Here is a 17,953-nt window from a genome sequence, read left to right as displayed (position 1 = left end):
GATTCAGAAGGATTAATGAACAGATTAGCTGTAATAGGTGGCAATCTAGTTAAATTACAAAAACCTCTACAGTCTTCCTTACTAGCATTAGGGACTAGCCAATGGAAGTTATCTAAATTATTACCAGGGTGGGAAAATATGGAGGAATGGGGTCATGAGTTAACGATAACTGCACTAAATACATTCCAAGACAATGTTTCTTTAAAACATTCTCAGCAGTATACAGGCACAACTATGGATGCAATCAATCACTGCCTCAATTACACAAGAGAGATGGGAGGGCACCTTCCCCACTGAGATCTGAGTTTTGTTACATCAATATGCAAAACCTAATTTTACTATGGTTCAGGAGCTATTACCCACACCCATCTGGGTGAACCTTACTCTAGTAAAACAATTATTAAGACATGAAGACCTAGGGAACATTCTCCAAGAAGTAAAGGAGACTGGAAAGATAACTTTAATGACAGTCCACCATGATGCTGAGGAGATAGGGAAAGTTTTAAGGCAAGTGAGGGATGACATGACTCACCATTGGTGGGAAGTACTTTTTGGATGGTCCCCTGTGGATGCTGACAGTCTGGTCAGAGAGAAGGTCAGATAAACTTTCCCAGGCATTGCCCTGGGGAGTTTTGAGAAAGCTCAGAGAAAGAATTAAAACAATCTTTGCAGCTGGTGTTTTGAATTTGTTGTTTACTTGTAAGATGTTTACAAGAAGGGTGTTGTTCCTAATTAGCCAATGATATGAGAGGTGTTGATTGAGGACCAGTCAGGTCCAGCTTTGTTGGAACAGTCTGTAAAAGAATGAGATGGCTAATAAACAGGGCATTTGTCTTCTGACCACAGAGGAGTCTGTGTCACTTTATTCAGCTGTCCCAAATACAACAATGACAGTCCCCTACCACCACTGGGATCTTAAATATGTTGTGTCGTACTATAATAGTGCTTTTAGTTTTAGTTTGTGTAAGTCTAGTTTTATTATTGTTTATGCTTATTTGGATTGTTAGGATAATGAAATATATAAATGTAACAATCTCAATGCTTGAAGTGCATGAAAACACAATAAAAAATATCATGGTTTCACCTAGAAGGTAAAAGAATTTGCCTATAGTTTAGAAAAGGGGGGATTGATATAGGCTTAAACAGACTGGCTGTGTAATCAAGGATTAAACAGGCTATAGTTTACAGTAAAATCAAGAACAGATGCTCCTTTTCCTATATTGCTGTGTAATCAAGAGCAGATGGTCCTCTGTCCTATACCTTAAGGGGACCTTCTATACCTTAAGGCATCTTGCCTATTGTTTAAGACTGAACAAGTGCTCGAAAAACTGGTAAAAATTAGATCTGTGATTTGGACCATGGCAAGAAGCCTTGGAGAATTGCCAGATGTGAAGAGTGCTAAAAGTGCACAAGCACAGAACAATAAAATCTGATTAACATACAAAGCAAGAACAGGCAGGGATAGGCTATGAATATGTATAATGATGATAAATATGTATGAGCTTAAGTGTATATAATAGAGAGCATCTGCTCTGCTGGACACACACAGCTTTGATGAAGTGATTCCTCATGTGTCCACTGCTGAATAAACAAACATACCTACTTCACTAACCTAATGGTTGTGGAATCTCTATTTCCACGTGTTAGCCCTTTTGTTCCATGGGCCCCACAGTGTCACAGGAGTTTCTTTGGTTCTCTGAGGTTCTGTACTGTCACAATGGATATTTGGTTCCATGGGCTCCACAGTGTCATAGGACTTTCCTTGTTTCCATGTGCCACAAAGTGTCACAATCATCTCCATTTTCCTGCAGTGACCAGCAGCAAACCCCACGGCCAGAGCCAAATGCCTGGGAAGAAGGAGACAGGGGGGACATTTGGAGTGATGGATTTTGACTTCCCAGGTCACAGTGATGTGGGGTGGGGCCCTGCTGTCCTGGCTGAACACCGGCCTGCCCATGGGGAGGGGTAAGAGACAACAACCTCTGCCCATGGAACTACAACAACAGAGAGGTCAGGCAGAAGGCTGGATTTAAAAGACTGTCACCAGCACAGGAAACATCAGTTTGAGAGGAAATATGTCAGCTAATATCTTTACAAATAATTTGGTGAGTAAAGGGATGGGTGTTAATATCTTTGAAATGGGTCGTAATATTTCTACTGACTTTGGGCAGGTTTGTTACCAGGCACAGACAACTTCACTCCTGAAACAGACAAGGGTCTACACAAGCCTGAACTTTGAGGGGAAATGCCAGGTTCAAGGAGGAATATGTGGTAGGCAGGTTGGGAAGGCTGTGCCTTCCTAGTACCTTGGCCAATGGGGAAAGGAAGAGGGCAGCATGTAGCTGGGAGTTTAGGATAAAAGGAGGCTGCACCCTTGGAAACCTCAAGAGAAAACCCTGCAGGCATGTGCCCCAGTGAACTCTCTCCCTTTATGCAAATGAAGTTGAAGGACTACTCTGTCTCAATTTTGGGCATAAACTTCTGGGGTTTGTGGATTTTCCTGGCAGTGACAACATGGAATCTCATGGAAGCAAGTGTCCAGAGTTTCACGGTGCAGCCTCATAGAGCGCTGGAGGCCATTGTGTCACAATGAGAACACATGGAACAAAGGCTCCACAGGGACACAGCAGGGCCTCATGGAATGCAAGAGATCATCCTGATGGAATGGAAACTCATGGAACCAAGTGTCCACTGTTTTACAGCAGGGCCTCATGGAATGCTGGAGACCATTGTAGCACAACTGGGCCTCATGGAACTAAGGAGATCGCTGTGGCACAATGGAATCTCAAGGAAACAAGGGTCAGTTGTTAACTCCAGGCTCTGCTTTGACCAAGTGGGGCCTCACGGGACACAGGTGCCACTGGGACATTGCCAGGTCTAGTAGAAACAAGACTCCATTATTGCACAGCAAGGTCTCATGGTGCCCAGGAAAGCAGTGTGACACAATGACATCTTGGGGAACCAAGTGTCAACTGCAAACACAACGGGGACTCATGGAAACCAGGTGCCACTTGGATAGTGCCAGGGCAGGTGGAAATCAGTGTCCATTGTGACACAGCACAGCACCATGGAACTCAGCAAACCATCGGGACAACATGAAATCTCATGCATCCAAGGCTCTGCTTCGGCAAAGTGGGGCCACCAGCACATTGCCAGCTCTTGTGGAACCCAGTGTCCATTTTGAGAGAGCGCAGCCTCATGGAAACATGGGGACCACTGTGATGCAATGGAATCTCATGGAAGCAAGTGTCAATTGTGAACGCAGCATGGCCTCATTGAACCCAGGGGCAACTGGGACCATGCTGTGGCTCATGGAAGCAAGGGGCCATTGTGACACAGTGGGGATTCTTGAACCCAGGAGAATATTGTGGGCCCATGGATTCTCATAGAAGCACGGCCCCATGGTGACAAAGTGTGACATCACAATGGTCTCCTGGCTTTCATGAGGCCCCTCTTTATAACAATTCAGACTTGTTTCTGTGAGATTCTATTGTGTTACAATGATCTCCTGGCTTCAATAAGGCTGCACTGTGTTTACAATTGATACTTTGCTCCCCAAGATTCCATGATGTCACTCTGCTCTCTTGTGATTTGAGGCTGTGCTGTGTTACAATGGACACTTGCTCCCACCAAGGCTGGAGATGTCCCAGTGGCATCAGGCTTCCATGAGACCCTGCCGTGTCACAATGGACCCTTGGTTCCATGAGATTCCATTGTGGCACAGGGCTTTCCTAGATCCTATGAGGCCCTGCTGTGCAATAATGGAGCCTTGTTTCTCCTAGGCCTGGAAATATTTCTGTGGCTCATGTTCAATGTGCTTCCTCTGTGTCAAAATTTACCCTTGGCTCCATTGCGGAACAATGGTCCCCACATTTCTATGATCTTCTCTGTGTCTCAAGGGACACTTGATTCCATAAGAGCTGACAATGTCCCAATAGCACCTGTCTTGTATTTGGCCCCTTTGTCAAAATAAAGCCATGGTTCCATGAGATTCCACTGTGTCACAATGTTTTCCTTGGTTTCCTGAGAAGCTGATGTGTTCACAATTGACCCTGGGTTCCTTGAGATTTGATTACATCACAGTGGTGTCCTTGGTTTCAGGACATTCCATTGCAACACAGTGGTCTCACCACTCTATGAGTTTGCAGCGTGAAACAGTGGACACTTGGTTCCATCAGATTCTGTTGGGTAAAAGCGTTCCATCAGGCCAGGCTCTGTCACTATGGACACTTGCTTGCACGAGCCTTGGAAATGTCCTGTCAGCACCAGGGCTCCATCAGGCCCTGCTGTGTTGACAATTTACTTGTTGTCCCAGGACATTCCATTGCCTCACAATGGTCTCCTTGGTGCCATGAGGCCCCTCTGTGTCACAGCGGAGCCTTGGTTCCGTGAGTTTCCATTGGGTCACAGTGGTCTCCTGTGTTCCATTAGTCCTGGCTCAGTCACCATGGACACTTGGTTCCATGGGCAGTGGCAATGTTTACAGTGGCACCCCACAGTCTTACAAGTGACAGCTTGTTCCATGACATTCCAAGGAGGCACAACAGTCACTTGGGTTCCATGCAGATGCCTGGGGAATGGGAGCTCAGCCCAAATATCCTAGGGGTCCCTGGGCTGGTGTTTTTTGAGGGAAAATCTTTGGATCTTGCAGGACTCCAAAGCTGAGCCACGGAGGCCTCTTGGGATGTAGTGGAGCATTGTGAAAGCTAGGAGACACTCATGGAAGCCAAGAGACCCTCATGGAGCCAAGGCTGTAGTGGGTCACAGAGGGACCCCATGGAAGCCAAGAGACCCTCATGGAGCCAAGGCTGCAGTGGGTCACAGAGGAACCTTGTGGAAGCCAGGAGAGCAGTGTGAGGCTATGGAACAATACGGCACCAAGGTTTCACTGGGACTTGACAGAACCTCATGGAAGCAAGGAAGCATTGGGAGACTCCGGAATCAGCGTCTGCAGCAGGATTTTCTGCTCCCTTCTGGGATGTTGGTGGACAATAAAGCCTCAGACATCCTCCCAAGTGTCCAGCTGTGTCATCAGTGGGGGCAAAATCTGGGGGGATGCCCTGTCAGCCCTGCTGCTCCTCCTGGCTGGGCGTGGAGCTGCTGGGACACCGGGGTGGGGGGGAATCCTTAATGGTGTGCAAGAAAAGGTTCACCACAAGTAGCACTGGAACAAGATGTGCAGGTAAAGCAAGCGAGACAGCAGAGAAAGCAAGACAGCAGAGCAAGTGACTTAACAAATGCCACCAAGAGCAAGATAGCAAGTTTTTACGGAACTTGCAAACCGCAAAATCAGCTAAAACCAGGTTAGACTGAAGAAGCACCAGGCATGGGCTGATGATACAGGTAAAAAGTTCAAATGTCAGGAGGACTACAGAAGCCTTCATCAAAAGACCACCAGAAGACTGAGGACCACCACAGAAAGAAATGACGCATGCACTGAAGCAGCAAAAGGTTGTAAAACCATCGCACAGCTTTATGCTGTGAATATGCTAATGAAATGTTGTAACTGTAGCTTTTAAAATGTAACTGAAGGCTAAAGAAGATTGAGAAGTTTTTGCCAGAGATCTCCCTCACTCCCCATGCTGAATAAACAAATCCCTGCTCTGACGGTAGAGTTTGATTTTCTTAGCCAGTTTGTCCCATTCCACCTTTCCTTCCCCTCTCCTCCCCTTCTGCAGCATTCCCCCAGTCCACAGCCTCCTCCCAGCTCATATTGGGGGGTCCCATCCCCCTCTTTTCCCCCGCTCTTCCACTCCTTCCCCATTGTTCCCCCAATCTCCAGTCCCCTCCCCTGTGTTTGGTTTTGGGGGTTCCAGGCCCCTCCTGCTCTGTTTGGGGGTCCTGCCCCCCCCTTTCATTTAATTTGGGGCCCCCGTCTCCCTTCTCACCATGCCCCCTGCAGTCAGGGGGGCTCCCAGCACCACCAGTACAGCCCCAGCTGTCCCCACATGCCCCATCCTCAGGTTCATCTCCCCCCTCCCCAAATTCCGTTCTCGGGGAGCGCTGGGCGCTGTGGATCCACCTGTCAACTGATCAGTCAGAGCCACAACGGGCGCAGATTCCCTGAAAACTGCCAGGTTGGGCCACTGCGCCAAGTTTCTGCATGGCATCTGCTTCGTCATCAGGACCGTGCACTCTGATTGGCCAGGATCTGTTTTGGGGTGGGGATGGGAGGAATTGGGGACCCTCAGGAATCCCCCTGGTTTGAGGGTTTCGATCCCCCCTTGGCCCTCGGTGCAGCCCTGGGGTCACCCCAACACTCCCAAAATGGGGAAGGTTCCCGGAGCCGTTTGGGACCCCAAAAATGGGCTGGAAGCAGCAGGAGCTGCCCCAAAAAGGGATTGAAGGGTCTGGTCCAGGAAGGGGGGAGGATCTGGGGATGGGTCCGATCCGGACTGAAGTGGTCTGGGATTGAGGGAGTGTAAGAGTCGGTCTGAAGTTCCCCTCATTTGCCTCATGACTGTCCCAAGGACAGACATCAGGACACTGAGGACCCCGATCAGAATTCTGGCCTGCTGGTGGTGGATGAACGCCAGAAATCCTGAGGTCTTTGAGCAGAGTTCTGGCCTGCCAAGTGATTATTCACAGCTGTGTCCACAGTGACTGCTTCTAGCAGGGCCTGGTTAAGGGGCAGACGTGCCCTATGTGCTTGCACCTGCTTCGTAACAACAGCCCAGGAATTTTCCCACCTCTCGGCCCGATGAACTTGCTGGGGCAGCTTTGGTAGCCCCCATGGAAAATCCTTCATCTGCTTCACTACCACCATGATGGACAGAGATTGAAGCCCCCTCCCAAGGACTGAGATCCCTATAATCATGATACAGGGATGCTGGGCTGACTGGAGCAGGTGCCTGCTAAGTGTTGCCTGCAGATGTGTTCACTGGACCTAGACTGGTTTTCCATAGAAACCAGTCCTGAAACAATGGATCCCGCTCACCACTGATAGTGACTTATCCTGCTGAGAACATGGACTGGCCAGACCAGTCTTCAATACCTTTTTCCCCCTCAGTGATTTCAAGTTCTCTTCCCTCCCCAGCAATGGACTATAATAGAACCTTGAGTTAACCAGGACTTGGTCTTTCCATGTTTGGTAGCTATCCTCCCTCTCTCCCTCTTTTCTATCCTTTTTCCTTTTTCTCCTTTCTCCTTTCTTTTCCCTTCCCTTCCCTTCCCTTCCCTTCCCTTCCCACACTTGCTGTGGTCATTCAGTAAAGGTGCATTTGTTTTTGATTGATACTGCAATCCCCGTTCCGTGTTGTGTTTTTTGCACTCCAAGATCCGTTAACGAACCATCACGACCCCGGTTTGTATGAGCAGATTGTGACAGGGAGGGGTCTGGGAGTGGGGAAGGGTCTGTAAGTGGGGCAGGGTCTGGGATTGTGGGGATGGGTCCATTCCGGGATTGAGGCTAGGTCTCCCCCTGGGGTTGGGGACCATCATTAGGTCGGGGTGTCTCCACTTCCCGAGCCTGATCCTGTTCCCATTCCTGATCCCATTCCCGATCCTGTTCCCAATCCCAATGCCACCGCTGTTTCCAGGGAATGTCTCTGATCTTAACCCCGACCACAAACCTGAGGAGGTCAAAGAACCCAAATCCTGGAGTCAAACCCACCTGACCCCAAATCCTGAGGGTTCCAACACTGTGGGGGAGGCCAAACATCCCTAAACGCAAACTCTGGGATATCAACCTCCCCCCTCCACTCTGAAACCCAAATTTTAGGATCAAACCCCCAAATCCTGGGGTGTCAAACACTCCCCAGTTCCCAGACGTCGGGATTGAATCCCCAAATCCTGGGGTTTAAAATATTTGGGGTGTCCACCACCCCCAATTCCCAAAGTCAGGGGTCAAATATCTCCAAATCCTAAATCCTGACGTGCCAAACACCCTCAATCCCCAAAGCTTGGGGTTAAAACCCCCAATTCCCAACTCCTAGGATTTGAAATATCTGGAGTGAGCAAGCCTCCTCATCCCCAAAGTCTAGGGTCCAATCCCCCGGTCCCCAAATCCTGGGGTCAAAACCCCCAAATCCCAAATCCTGGGATTGTCAAATACCCCCAAACCCTGGGGTGTCAAACCCCCCACATCCCAAATTTTAGGATCTAATCCCCCCAATCCCAGAAGACTGGGGGGGTTCACTTTCCCCCCAATCCCAAACATCCCTGCCAAAACCACTCCAGCCCTGGGGGGCACAGTGGGGTTTATTTGGGAAGGCTCCAGGTGCAATGTCTGCAGACAGACCCTGGGTACAATGCTGGGAAAGACCCCAAAAACCCCTTGGGAACCCCAAAAGCATCTGGGGGAGTGGGAAAAGGGGATTTGGGTTTATCTGGGGTGGGGGCAGCTCCAGGTGCAATGTCTGCAGAGAGACCCTGGGTACAGTGCTGGGAAAAACCCCAAAATCTCCTTGGGAACCTCAAAAGCCTCTGGGGGCTGAGAAAGTGGATTTGGGGTGGGGATCCAGGGTGGAAGAAGGGGATTTGGGGTAAAAGAAGAAGGATTTGGGGCAAGGAGATTTAGGGAAGAAAGAATAGGATTTAAGACAGATAAAGGAGATTTTGGGGTGAAAGAAGGAGGATTTGGGATGCACAAAGAAGGGTTTGGGATGAAAAAAAAGGAGATTTGGGTGGGAAAAGGGGATTTAGGGTGGGGATTGAGGATTTGGGGTCAGAATTGCAGTGGGAAAAGGGGATATTGAGATGGAAAATGATTCTGTGTGGGAAAAAGGGACTTGGGGTGGAAAAAGGACTTAAGATGAAAAAGGGAGAATTTGGGGTGAAAAATGGATTTTGGGTGGGTGAAGGGGGATTTAGGGTGTGGAGGAGAAAATGGGGATTGGGGTGGGAATTGAGGGATTCAGGATGGGGAAAGATTTTGGGTGGAAAAAGAGGATTTAGGGTGGGCTGGGAAGCGTTTGGGGTGGGAAAAGACGATTTGGGGTTGAAAAAGGAGATTTTGGGTGGGAAAAGGGGATTTAGGGTGGGGAGGGAAGGATTTGGGGTGGAAAAAGGTGATTTGGGATGGGACAAAGGATTTGGGCTTTGAAAAAAAAATTGGGGTGGGAAAAGGAAAATTTGGGGTGGGAAAAAGGAGGATTTGGGTTAAAAAAATGAGAATTTGGGCCCAGCTGAACTTACCTGGGGGAGTGGGGGCACGTGGGGGGTTTGGAGCAGGGTCAGGACCATTTTTGGGGCAGTTTTCTGGGATTTTGGAGTCTTTTTCTCCGATGTGGGGGCAGTTTTATGGGATTTAAGTTGTTCTGGGGTCATTTTGAAGGATCTTAGGGTGTTTCTATGGGATTTTGGGGTGGTTTGGAATGATTTTAGGGTGTTTCTATGGGATTTTGGGGTGGTTTGGAGGGATTTGGGGTGTTTTGGGGCAGGTTTTGGGTATTTAGGGGCGGGTTTGAGGCGCTTTTTTTGGATCTCGGGTATTTTGGGCCCTTCTTTTTTTGGGTTTGGGGGTGTTTTGGTGGGGTTTGGGGTGTTTTGGGTCACTTTTTGGCGAAAGAGATCTTCATGGCGTTGCTCTGGGTGATCTTGAAGCCCTGCAGTGCCTCGCGGGCGGCGCCCGCCTGCACCTCGGTGTCAAACTCCACGAAGGCGATGTCGTGGCGCCCGGGCACCAGGCGCACCTCCTTGAACCCTGGGAACCTGGGATGGGGAATGGGGTCAGGAGAGCCTGAAAAAACCTGGGACCATTCCCCCAGAAACCTGGGAATGTTCCCCAAAAAACCTGGGAATGTTCCCCCAGAAAGCCCAGAATGTTCCCCTAGAAACTTGGGAATGTTCCCGCAGAAACCCAAGAAGGTTCCCCAAAAAATCTGGGAATGTTCCCCCAAAATCCAGAAATGTTCCCCAAAAAATCTGGGAATGTCCCCCAAAAATACTCCAGAAATGGTCCCCCAAAAACCCAGAAATGTTCCCCCCGAAAGATCCAGAAGCATCCCCCTCCCAAAAAATCCTGAAACAGCCTCTTTTAGAAATCCAGCGCCATTCTCAAATATACAGCCACGTTCCCCAAAAAATCCAGAAACTTCTCTCAAAAACCCAGGAACATTCCCCAAAACACCCAAGAACATAAAATTTCCCCCCAAAAATCCAGAAGCATACCCCCAAAAAACTTGGAAACATTCCCAAAAAGATCCAGCTATATCCCCAAAATCCAGAAACATTTTTTTAAGAAATCCAGAAATCCAACTCTCCATAAATGGCCAGAAATGTTCCCCAAAAATCCAGAATTTCACCTCAAATTCCAGACTTTTCTCCTTCAAACAATCCAGAAACCCAACTGCACCAAATATCCAGAAATGTCCCCAGAAATATCCAGCAACGCTCCCCAAAACCCAGAAATTCAACTCCAGAAATGTTCCCCAAAAACCTGGAAACATTTCCCTCCAAAAAAATCCAGAAACATTCCCCCAAATATCCAACCCACCTGACTCCTCTTGAAATCCCCCCAAAATCCCAAAATTCCCCCAAATTCCAGGAACACCCCCAAATGCCCTCGAGGGAGCTCCTGGATTCCCAATGCCTGGGAATTTGGGATGGGGGTTAGAGTCAGGAGGAGCCCAGAATTTGAGGAAATCCCTGAGAAATCCAGGGGGGACAGCCCGAGTTTGGGAAAACCCCCAGTGGTAGGAAATTACCCCCAAAATTTGACTGAAATGCTCTCAAAATGGTTTGAGAATCTCAGAATGTCCCTCAAAATCCCAAAATATCCTAAATAACCCCAAAAGTCCTGCAGGATTTCCCCAAAATTCCAGGGAAATGCTCTGAAAATCTTTCAATGTTCAACTCCCCAAAAATCCAACAACCCAAAAATTCCAAAACGTTTCCAAAAATCCAACATCCCAAAAATCAAAAATCCAACTCCAAATCCCACCTAAACATTCTCAAAATCCACAAAAACCCAACACTCCCCCAAATCCAGAAATATCCCACAAAATACCAAAAAATTCCACCAAGTCCAGAAACATTCCCCCAAAAGCCAACCCCCAAAAATTCACCTCCAAAATTCAACAAAAGCCCTCACAAAATTGTTCAAAACCCCCAAAATCCAACCTCCCTAAAAATCCAGAAACCCCCCGAAAACCTCCCTGAAAAAAACCAGAAATATCCCCAAAAATCCAGAAGAGTTCCCCAAAAAACCCAGAAATCCAACTCCCCAAAAGTCCAGAAATGTTCCCCAAAAAAATCCAGGAGTTGCCTCCAAAACATCCAGAAACATTTCCCCTAAAACACCTAGAAACACTTTCCCCAAAATTGAGAAATGGTCCTAAAAAAATCCAGAAACATCCCCTCAAAAACCCCAATAAACTCAAAGACTGAGGATCTTTCCCCAAAAGATCCATAACTGTCCCCCCAAAAAGCCAGAAGCTTTCCCCACAGGAAATCCTGAAATATTGCCCAAAATCAAGGAACTTCCTCCCAAAATTCAAAAATTTTCCCCTAAAAATCTAGAAACATTCCTCAGAATCTAGAAACTTTTTAAAAAAACCCCAGAAATGTTCCCCCAAAAACTCATAAACCTGTCCCCCCCCCAGTCCAGAAAGCTCCCCCCAAAAAAATCCTAGAGCATTCCCAAAAATTGAGGAACTTCCCCCTAAAACTCCAAAGCCATTCCCAAATAAACCCAGAAATCCAACTCCCAAAAAAATCCAGAAACATTCCTCCAAAACCCCAGAAATTTACCCCTAAAAATCCAAAATCTCCCTCCCCCATCTCAAGTCCAGGTATTTTCTCCAAAAAACACAAAAACATTCCTCAAAAAAATCTGGAAACGTTCCTCCAAAAATCCAGATCATTCCCCCACTCCCCGCCCCAAAAACATTCCTCCAAAAACCCAGAAATTCCCATCCAAACAATCCAGAAATTGCCCCCCAAATCCTGATATTAAAAAAAAAATAAAAATCCAGCCCCAATCCCCCCCCCCCCCCCCCCCCCCCCCCCTCACCCCTCTCCACCCCCCACAAGCCCCAGAATAACCCAATCCCCCAAACCCTGCCCAGAATTCCCAGAATCCCCCAAATCCCGGGATTGCCCCAGATCTCACTGGTTGAAGAGCATGGAGAGCATCAGCTCGTTGGTCTCCTCAGGGAGGTTGGTCAGGAACAGGATGTGGTTCGGAGGGTTTTCCGACAGCTGCAGGGAAATGGGAGAAAAAACCCCAAATCAGCATCAAATCTGCCCCAAATCAGGCCCAAAATCTACCTAAAGTCACACACTGTATACACACTAAAAAATCTGCCCCAAAATCCTGAAAAAAAAACCTACAAAAAATCTGCTCACAAAAAAAACCAAAAAATGTCTCTAAAAAATCCCCAAAGAAATCTCAAAATCTGACCAAAAACTCACCAAAATTCCACCCAAAAGACCACAAAATTCACGCCAAAAATCCCCACAAAAAATATGCCAAAGCCCACAGAAATCCCTCAAAATCCCAACAAAAATCACTCCAAAAATCCCCATAAATCCCACAGAAAAATTTCTCAGAGTCCCACTAAATCCCCATGAAAATCCCACAGAATCCACGCAGAAAAATCTGCAGAAAAATCCCCAAATTACAAAAAATCCACCCCAAAAATCCCTCAAAATCGTCCAAAATATCCGACAAAATATCCCCCCAAAAACCAGAAAATCCACTGCAAATACATTAAAAAAATCCACACCAAAACCATACAAATCCCCCCAAAAATGCCCCCAGGTCCCCTCAAATCCTACCCAAAATCTCAGGAAATCCACCAAAAAAATTCCCACAAAAAATTCCCTCAAAATCCCACCAAAATCCAACAAAATCTCACAAATTCCACCCCAAAAATCCCACAAGTCCCTTAAATCACTGAGGTTCTGGGGTCACTCACAGGCTGTGGGGTAGGGATCGGGGCCATTCCAGGCTGTGGGGCCATTCCTGGGGGAATTCCCGGATTGGGGGCCATTCCTGGGGCTGGAATCATGCCCGGGGGAGGGATGTAGGGTGGTTGTCCCCCCAGGTGCGGCATCATCCGGGGCGGCTGCGCCAGCGGCGGCATCCCCTGAGGAGAGACCCCAACACACCCCAAATCATTCCAAAGGAACAGACAGAATCCCAAAGTTATCCCAAACACATCCCCTGAGGAGAGACCCCAACACACCCCAAATCATTCCAAAGGAACAGACAGAATCCCAAAGTTATCCCAAACACATCCCCTGAGGAGAGACCCCAACACACCCCAAATCATTCCAAAGGAACAGACAGAATCCCAAAGTTATTCCCAAAGTACAGCGAGAATCCCAAATCAATGTGGAATTATGCCAAATCCACACAGAATTATCCCTGAATTACCCCACAGACACATGGCCCTAAAAACCCCGAATTTTTCCCAAAACCATGAAAAATTATCCCAAATTATCCCAAAATCACCACAAATAACCCCAACATTACCCCAAATTATCCCAAAATCACACCAACCAACCTCAAAATGAACCCAAATAACCCCAAAGGCACAAAAAGAACCCAAAGAACTCAAATCCCCCCAAAATCCCATCCAAATCTCCCCATGCCCTTCCAAAATGCCCAGGAACAATCCTGATCCCTGGGAATGATCCCAGAATCCCCCAAAACCATCCCCCAAATCCCCTGGAATGATCCCAAATCCCCCAAAATCCTCCGGAACAAACCCAAAATCCCCCTGAACCTTTCCCCAAACCCTCTGGAATGATCACAAAATCCCCTGGAACCATCCCAAAACCCTACTAAACAATCCCAAATCTCCTAAGAACAATCCTCAAAATCCCATAAAATGATCCCAAATCATCCTGCACCACCTGCAAATTCCCCAAAACATCCCCAAAATTCGCCAGAAACGCCCCAAATTCCCATAAACTGATTCCAAAACCCCTAGGAACAATCCCACAATCCCAAAATGATCCCAAATTGTCCTGAACCATCTGCAAATTCCTCAAAACATCCCCAAAATTCCCCAGAAATGCCCCAAATTCCCATAAACTGATTCCAAAACCCCTAGGAACAATCCCACAATCCCAAAAATCCCCCAATCCCCACCTGAATACTTCCAAATCCCACCAGGACTGATCACAAAATCCCCTAAACCGATCCCAAATTTCTGACACTCACAGACACTGCCCCCTGTGCCCCAATCCCAAATCCCATAAACCCACCCCCAAAATCCCATTAAACAATCCCAAAAGCCCTGTGAACAATCCCAAATCACACAAAACAACCCCAAAATCCCCATAAGCCATCCCAAATCCCCTAAACCAAACCGAAATCCCCCTGGGACTCACGGGCACTGCCTTCTGTGCCCCGATTCTGATCCCAAATCCTATAAATGACCCCAAATCCCATAAAACAATCCCATAAATCCCCTGGCACTCCGGGCACTGGCCCCCGTACCACAATCACAAATTCCACAAATTACCCCAAATCCCATAAATGATCCTATAAATCTCCCAGCACTCACAGGCACCGTCCCCTGCGCACTGATTCTGATGCCAAAATTCCATGAACAACCCAAATCTTATGAATGACCCCAAATCCCATGAACGACCCCAAATCCCACCAATGACCCCAATTCCAGAAATGATCCCAAATCCCACAAATTACCCCAAATCCCATGAACGACCCCAATCCCACGAATGACCCCAAATCCCACAAATGATCCCCAAATCCCATGAACGACCCCAAATCCCACCAATGACCCCAATCCCAGAAATGATCCCAAATCCCACAAATTACCCCAAATCCCATGAATGACCCCAAATCCTATGAACGACCCAAATCCCACAAATGATCCCCAAACCCATGAACGACCCCAATCCCATGAACGACCCCAATCCCACAAATGACCCCAGTGGGATCAAACAATCCCCTGGCACTCACGGGCACTGCTCCCTGCGCGGCCCCCTGTGCTCCAGCCCCGCTCTTTTTGGGGCCAGGGGCCTCTCCCCCCTTGGCTTTGCGCTTGTCCCGTTTGCGCTCCCGGTCCCGATCCCGCTCGCGCTCCACGAACGTTCCCTTCATCTTGGCGATGATGTCCGAGTCCGTCTTGGCGTACTGGATCCGCTGGGATGGCACATTCCCGGGATTGGGGCATTTCAGGGCATTTGGGACATCTCCAGGAGGGATTTTGGGAGATTCCAGAGAGGATCTGGGGTTGTTCCAGGGGATTTTGGGGTGGTTCCAGGGGATCTGGGATCAGTCCAGGGGGATTTGGGGATGGCTCAGAGGGTTTTGGGGTTGTTCCCGAGGATTTTGGGGGGATCTGGGGAGGATTTGGGGGAGTTCCAAGAGGGATTTGGGGGTTTTCCACGGGATTTTCAGGGATTCTGCAGGATTTGGCAAGGTTCCAGACAGGATCTGGGGGAGTTCCAAGAGCAATTAGGGATTTTTGAGGGATTTTTGGAAGTTCTAGAAGGAATTCTGGGAGAATTCAGAGGAATTTGTGAGGTTCCAACAGGGATTTGGAGATTTCCAAGGGGGATTTTTGGGGTTCTGAGGGATTTGGGGGAGATTCCAGGAGGGATGCGGGGAGTTTCTGAGGGGTTTTAGGGAATTTAAAGAAGGAATTTGAGGAGGTTTCAGGGGAGGATTTTGGAGTTTCCCAATGGATTTTTGAGGGTTCTGAGGGATTTGGGAAAGGTTCCAGAAAGGATTTTGGAATTTTCAGATGGCGTTTGGGGGAGCTCCAAGAGGAATCTGGGAGTATTTCAGGAAGTCCTAGCAGGGATCTAGGAATTTCTGAGGGATTTTGAGGAAATTCAGAGAGATTTAGGAGGGATTTGGGTGTTTCTGAGGGATTTGGGGGAATTCAGAGAAATTATGGAGGAGCTCCAAGAGGGATCTGGGGGGCTTCCAACAGATTTTTGGGGCTTCCAGGTTGAATTCGAGGTTTGACCACGGGTTTGTCATAGAAGGGAAAGCTTTGGGAATTCCTGGCTATATTTCAGGGGTTTTCCTGGAATTTTGGGGTTTTTCCTGGGATTTGGTTCTCACTGGGGTTGGTTGTAGCAGAGGAAGCTTTGGAGCAGCTTCTGGTTAGATTTTGGTGCATTCCTAATAGGATTTGGGATTTTTTTGGTGGGATTTTGGGGATATTTGAGGCTGCATTTTGGGTTTTTTTTCCCCCAGGAATTCAGGATTTTCCCCAGAATTCCAGGATTTTTTCCCCAAAATGTCAGTTTTCTGCCCAAAATGTCACAATTTTCCCTCAGGTTTGGGTATCACCATGGGCTTGTTGTAAAAGGGGAAGCCTTAGGGTGTTCAGGGCGAATTTGGAGGATTACAGGTTGGATTTTGGGGATACTTGAGGCCAGATTCTGGCATTTTTTCCCCAGAATTTCAGAGTTTTTTCCCTAAGTTTCTGTCCCACTGTGGGCTTGTCATACAAGAGGAAGCTTTGATTCCTGGTTTGATTTGAGGGTGTTCCCAGAGGATTTTTGGTAGATTTCCAGCTGGATTTTGATTTTTTCCCCAGGAATTCAGGTTTTTCCCCCAAAATACCAGGATTTCTCCCCAAAATTCCAGTGTTTTTCCCCAGAATTTCTGTTTCATCATGGGTGCGTCATAGAAGGGGAAGCTTTGAGGTGTTCATGGTGAATTTGGGGGATTCAAATTGGATTTTGGAGATATTTGAGGCCAGATTTTGGCAGCTTTTCCCTAGAATTCCAGTTTTTTTCCCCAAATGTCGGAATTTCCCCCCAGTCTCTGTCTCACCATGGGTTTGTCGTAGAAGGGGAAGCCCTGCATGGAGCGCAGGGCGTTGGTGGCACTGCTCATCTCCTTGAAGATGACAAAGGCCTGGCCCCGCATGCGGAGACTGCGCGACACCAAGATGTCCAAAATCTGCCCAAACTGCGAGAAAATGGCGTAGAGGGACTTCTTCAGCTCTGGGGACAGAGTGACAGTATGGTGACCATGGGGACAATGGAGACGTGGGGACAGCACACTGGCAATGGGGACAGCACAGTGACAGTCGGACATGGGGACATCATGGTGACAGTGGGGACAGCACAGTGACAGTGGGGATGCACAGGGGACAGCCTGAACCCCTGGGGACACCCACGGACACCCTCAGACCCCCCAGCCCCCTCCTCACCGTCCTTCTTGATCTTCTCGTTCAGGTTGTTGATGTAGATGGTGTGGTTGGGCCGGGGGTCCTGCACCGCCATGGCCGGGACCGCTCTGTGGGGACAGGGGGACTCTGGGAGGGCTGCGACCCCTTCACCCCCTGCCCCATTTCCTCCCAAATCCACCTCAAACAACAGAAAAACTCCTCAAACCACCCAAATTCCCCCCAAATCCGCCCTGGACCCTCGTCGGACCACTCAATTCTGCTCATACCTACTTCAGAAGCCCCCATTTCCCCTCAAATCCCCCTCAGAAACCCCTCAAACCCGCCCAATGCTCCCCAAAACCGCCTCGGACAACTCAATTCCCCTCACACCTACATCAAATGCCCCCAATGCCTCTCAAATCCCCCTCAAACCTCCCCAATTCCCTTCACGTTCGCCGCAGATCCACCTCACTCCTCACAAAAACCCCTCAAACAACCCCAATTCCCCCCAAACCCATTCCCGACCCACCTTAGATACCCCCCCTTTTCCCCCCAGTTTCCCCCCCGGACCAACCTGAGATCCCCCTAATTATCCCTCAGACCCCGCAAAAAAACTCTTAAACCCGCCCAATTTCCCCCAAATCCATCCCGCAGCGACCTCAGACGCCCCACTTCCCTTCAGACCCGCCTCAACCCCTACCCATTTCCCCCCAAAGCCATCTAAACCCCCCACTTCCCCCCAGACCCGCCTCAAAGCCCACCCATTTCCCCCAAAAGCCATCTAAGACCTCTCCATTCCCTCATACCTCACCTCAGCTCCCTCCTCAGCCGCTCTCCCCTCACGATCTACCGCGACTCCTGCTGCCGCCGCGGCCGCGTCCGCCGCGTGCGCGGGCCTCTTC

General features: G+C 48.6%; 1 protein-coding gene across 2 annotated transcripts; it reads right to left on the bottom strand.

Moving 5' to 3' along the window:
• Positions 1 to 8,181: 8,181 nt before the first annotated feature.
• SNRPA (small nuclear ribonucleoprotein polypeptide A) lies at positions 8,182 to 17,948 on the bottom strand. Of its 2 annotated transcripts, none has more exons than XM_041478364.1 (7): positions 17,858 to 17,948; positions 17,094 to 17,179; positions 16,712 to 16,884; positions 14,879 to 15,061; positions 12,861 to 13,031; positions 12,053 to 12,141; positions 8,182 to 9,651 (listed from the first exon to the last, which is right to left on the bottom strand). In XM_041478364.1, the coding sequence occupies exons 2-7, from the start codon at positions 17,164 to 17,166 to the stop codon at positions 9,492 to 9,494; spliced, it is 849 nt and encodes a 282-aa protein (XP_041334298.1). In that variant the 5' UTR covers positions 17,167 to 17,179; positions 17,858 to 17,948; the 3' UTR covers positions 8,182 to 9,491. The 2 variants fall into 2 exon arrangements, with proteins under 2 accessions (XP_041334298.1, XP_041334297.1); XM_041478363.1 differs by having other exon boundaries at positions 17,863 to 17,948.
• Positions 17,949 to 17,953: the final 5 nt, after the last annotated feature.

The sequence above is a fragment of the Pyrgilauda ruficollis genome, unplaced genomic scaffold (assembly GCF_017590135.1).
Source record: "Pyrgilauda ruficollis isolate IOZ18807 unplaced genomic scaffold, ASM1759013v1 scaffold446, whole genome shotgun sequence".
Taxonomy (NCBI): Eukaryota; Metazoa; Chordata; class Aves; order Passeriformes; family Passeridae; genus Pyrgilauda; species Pyrgilauda ruficollis.
This window is presented reverse-complemented; position numbering and strand designations above follow the sequence as displayed.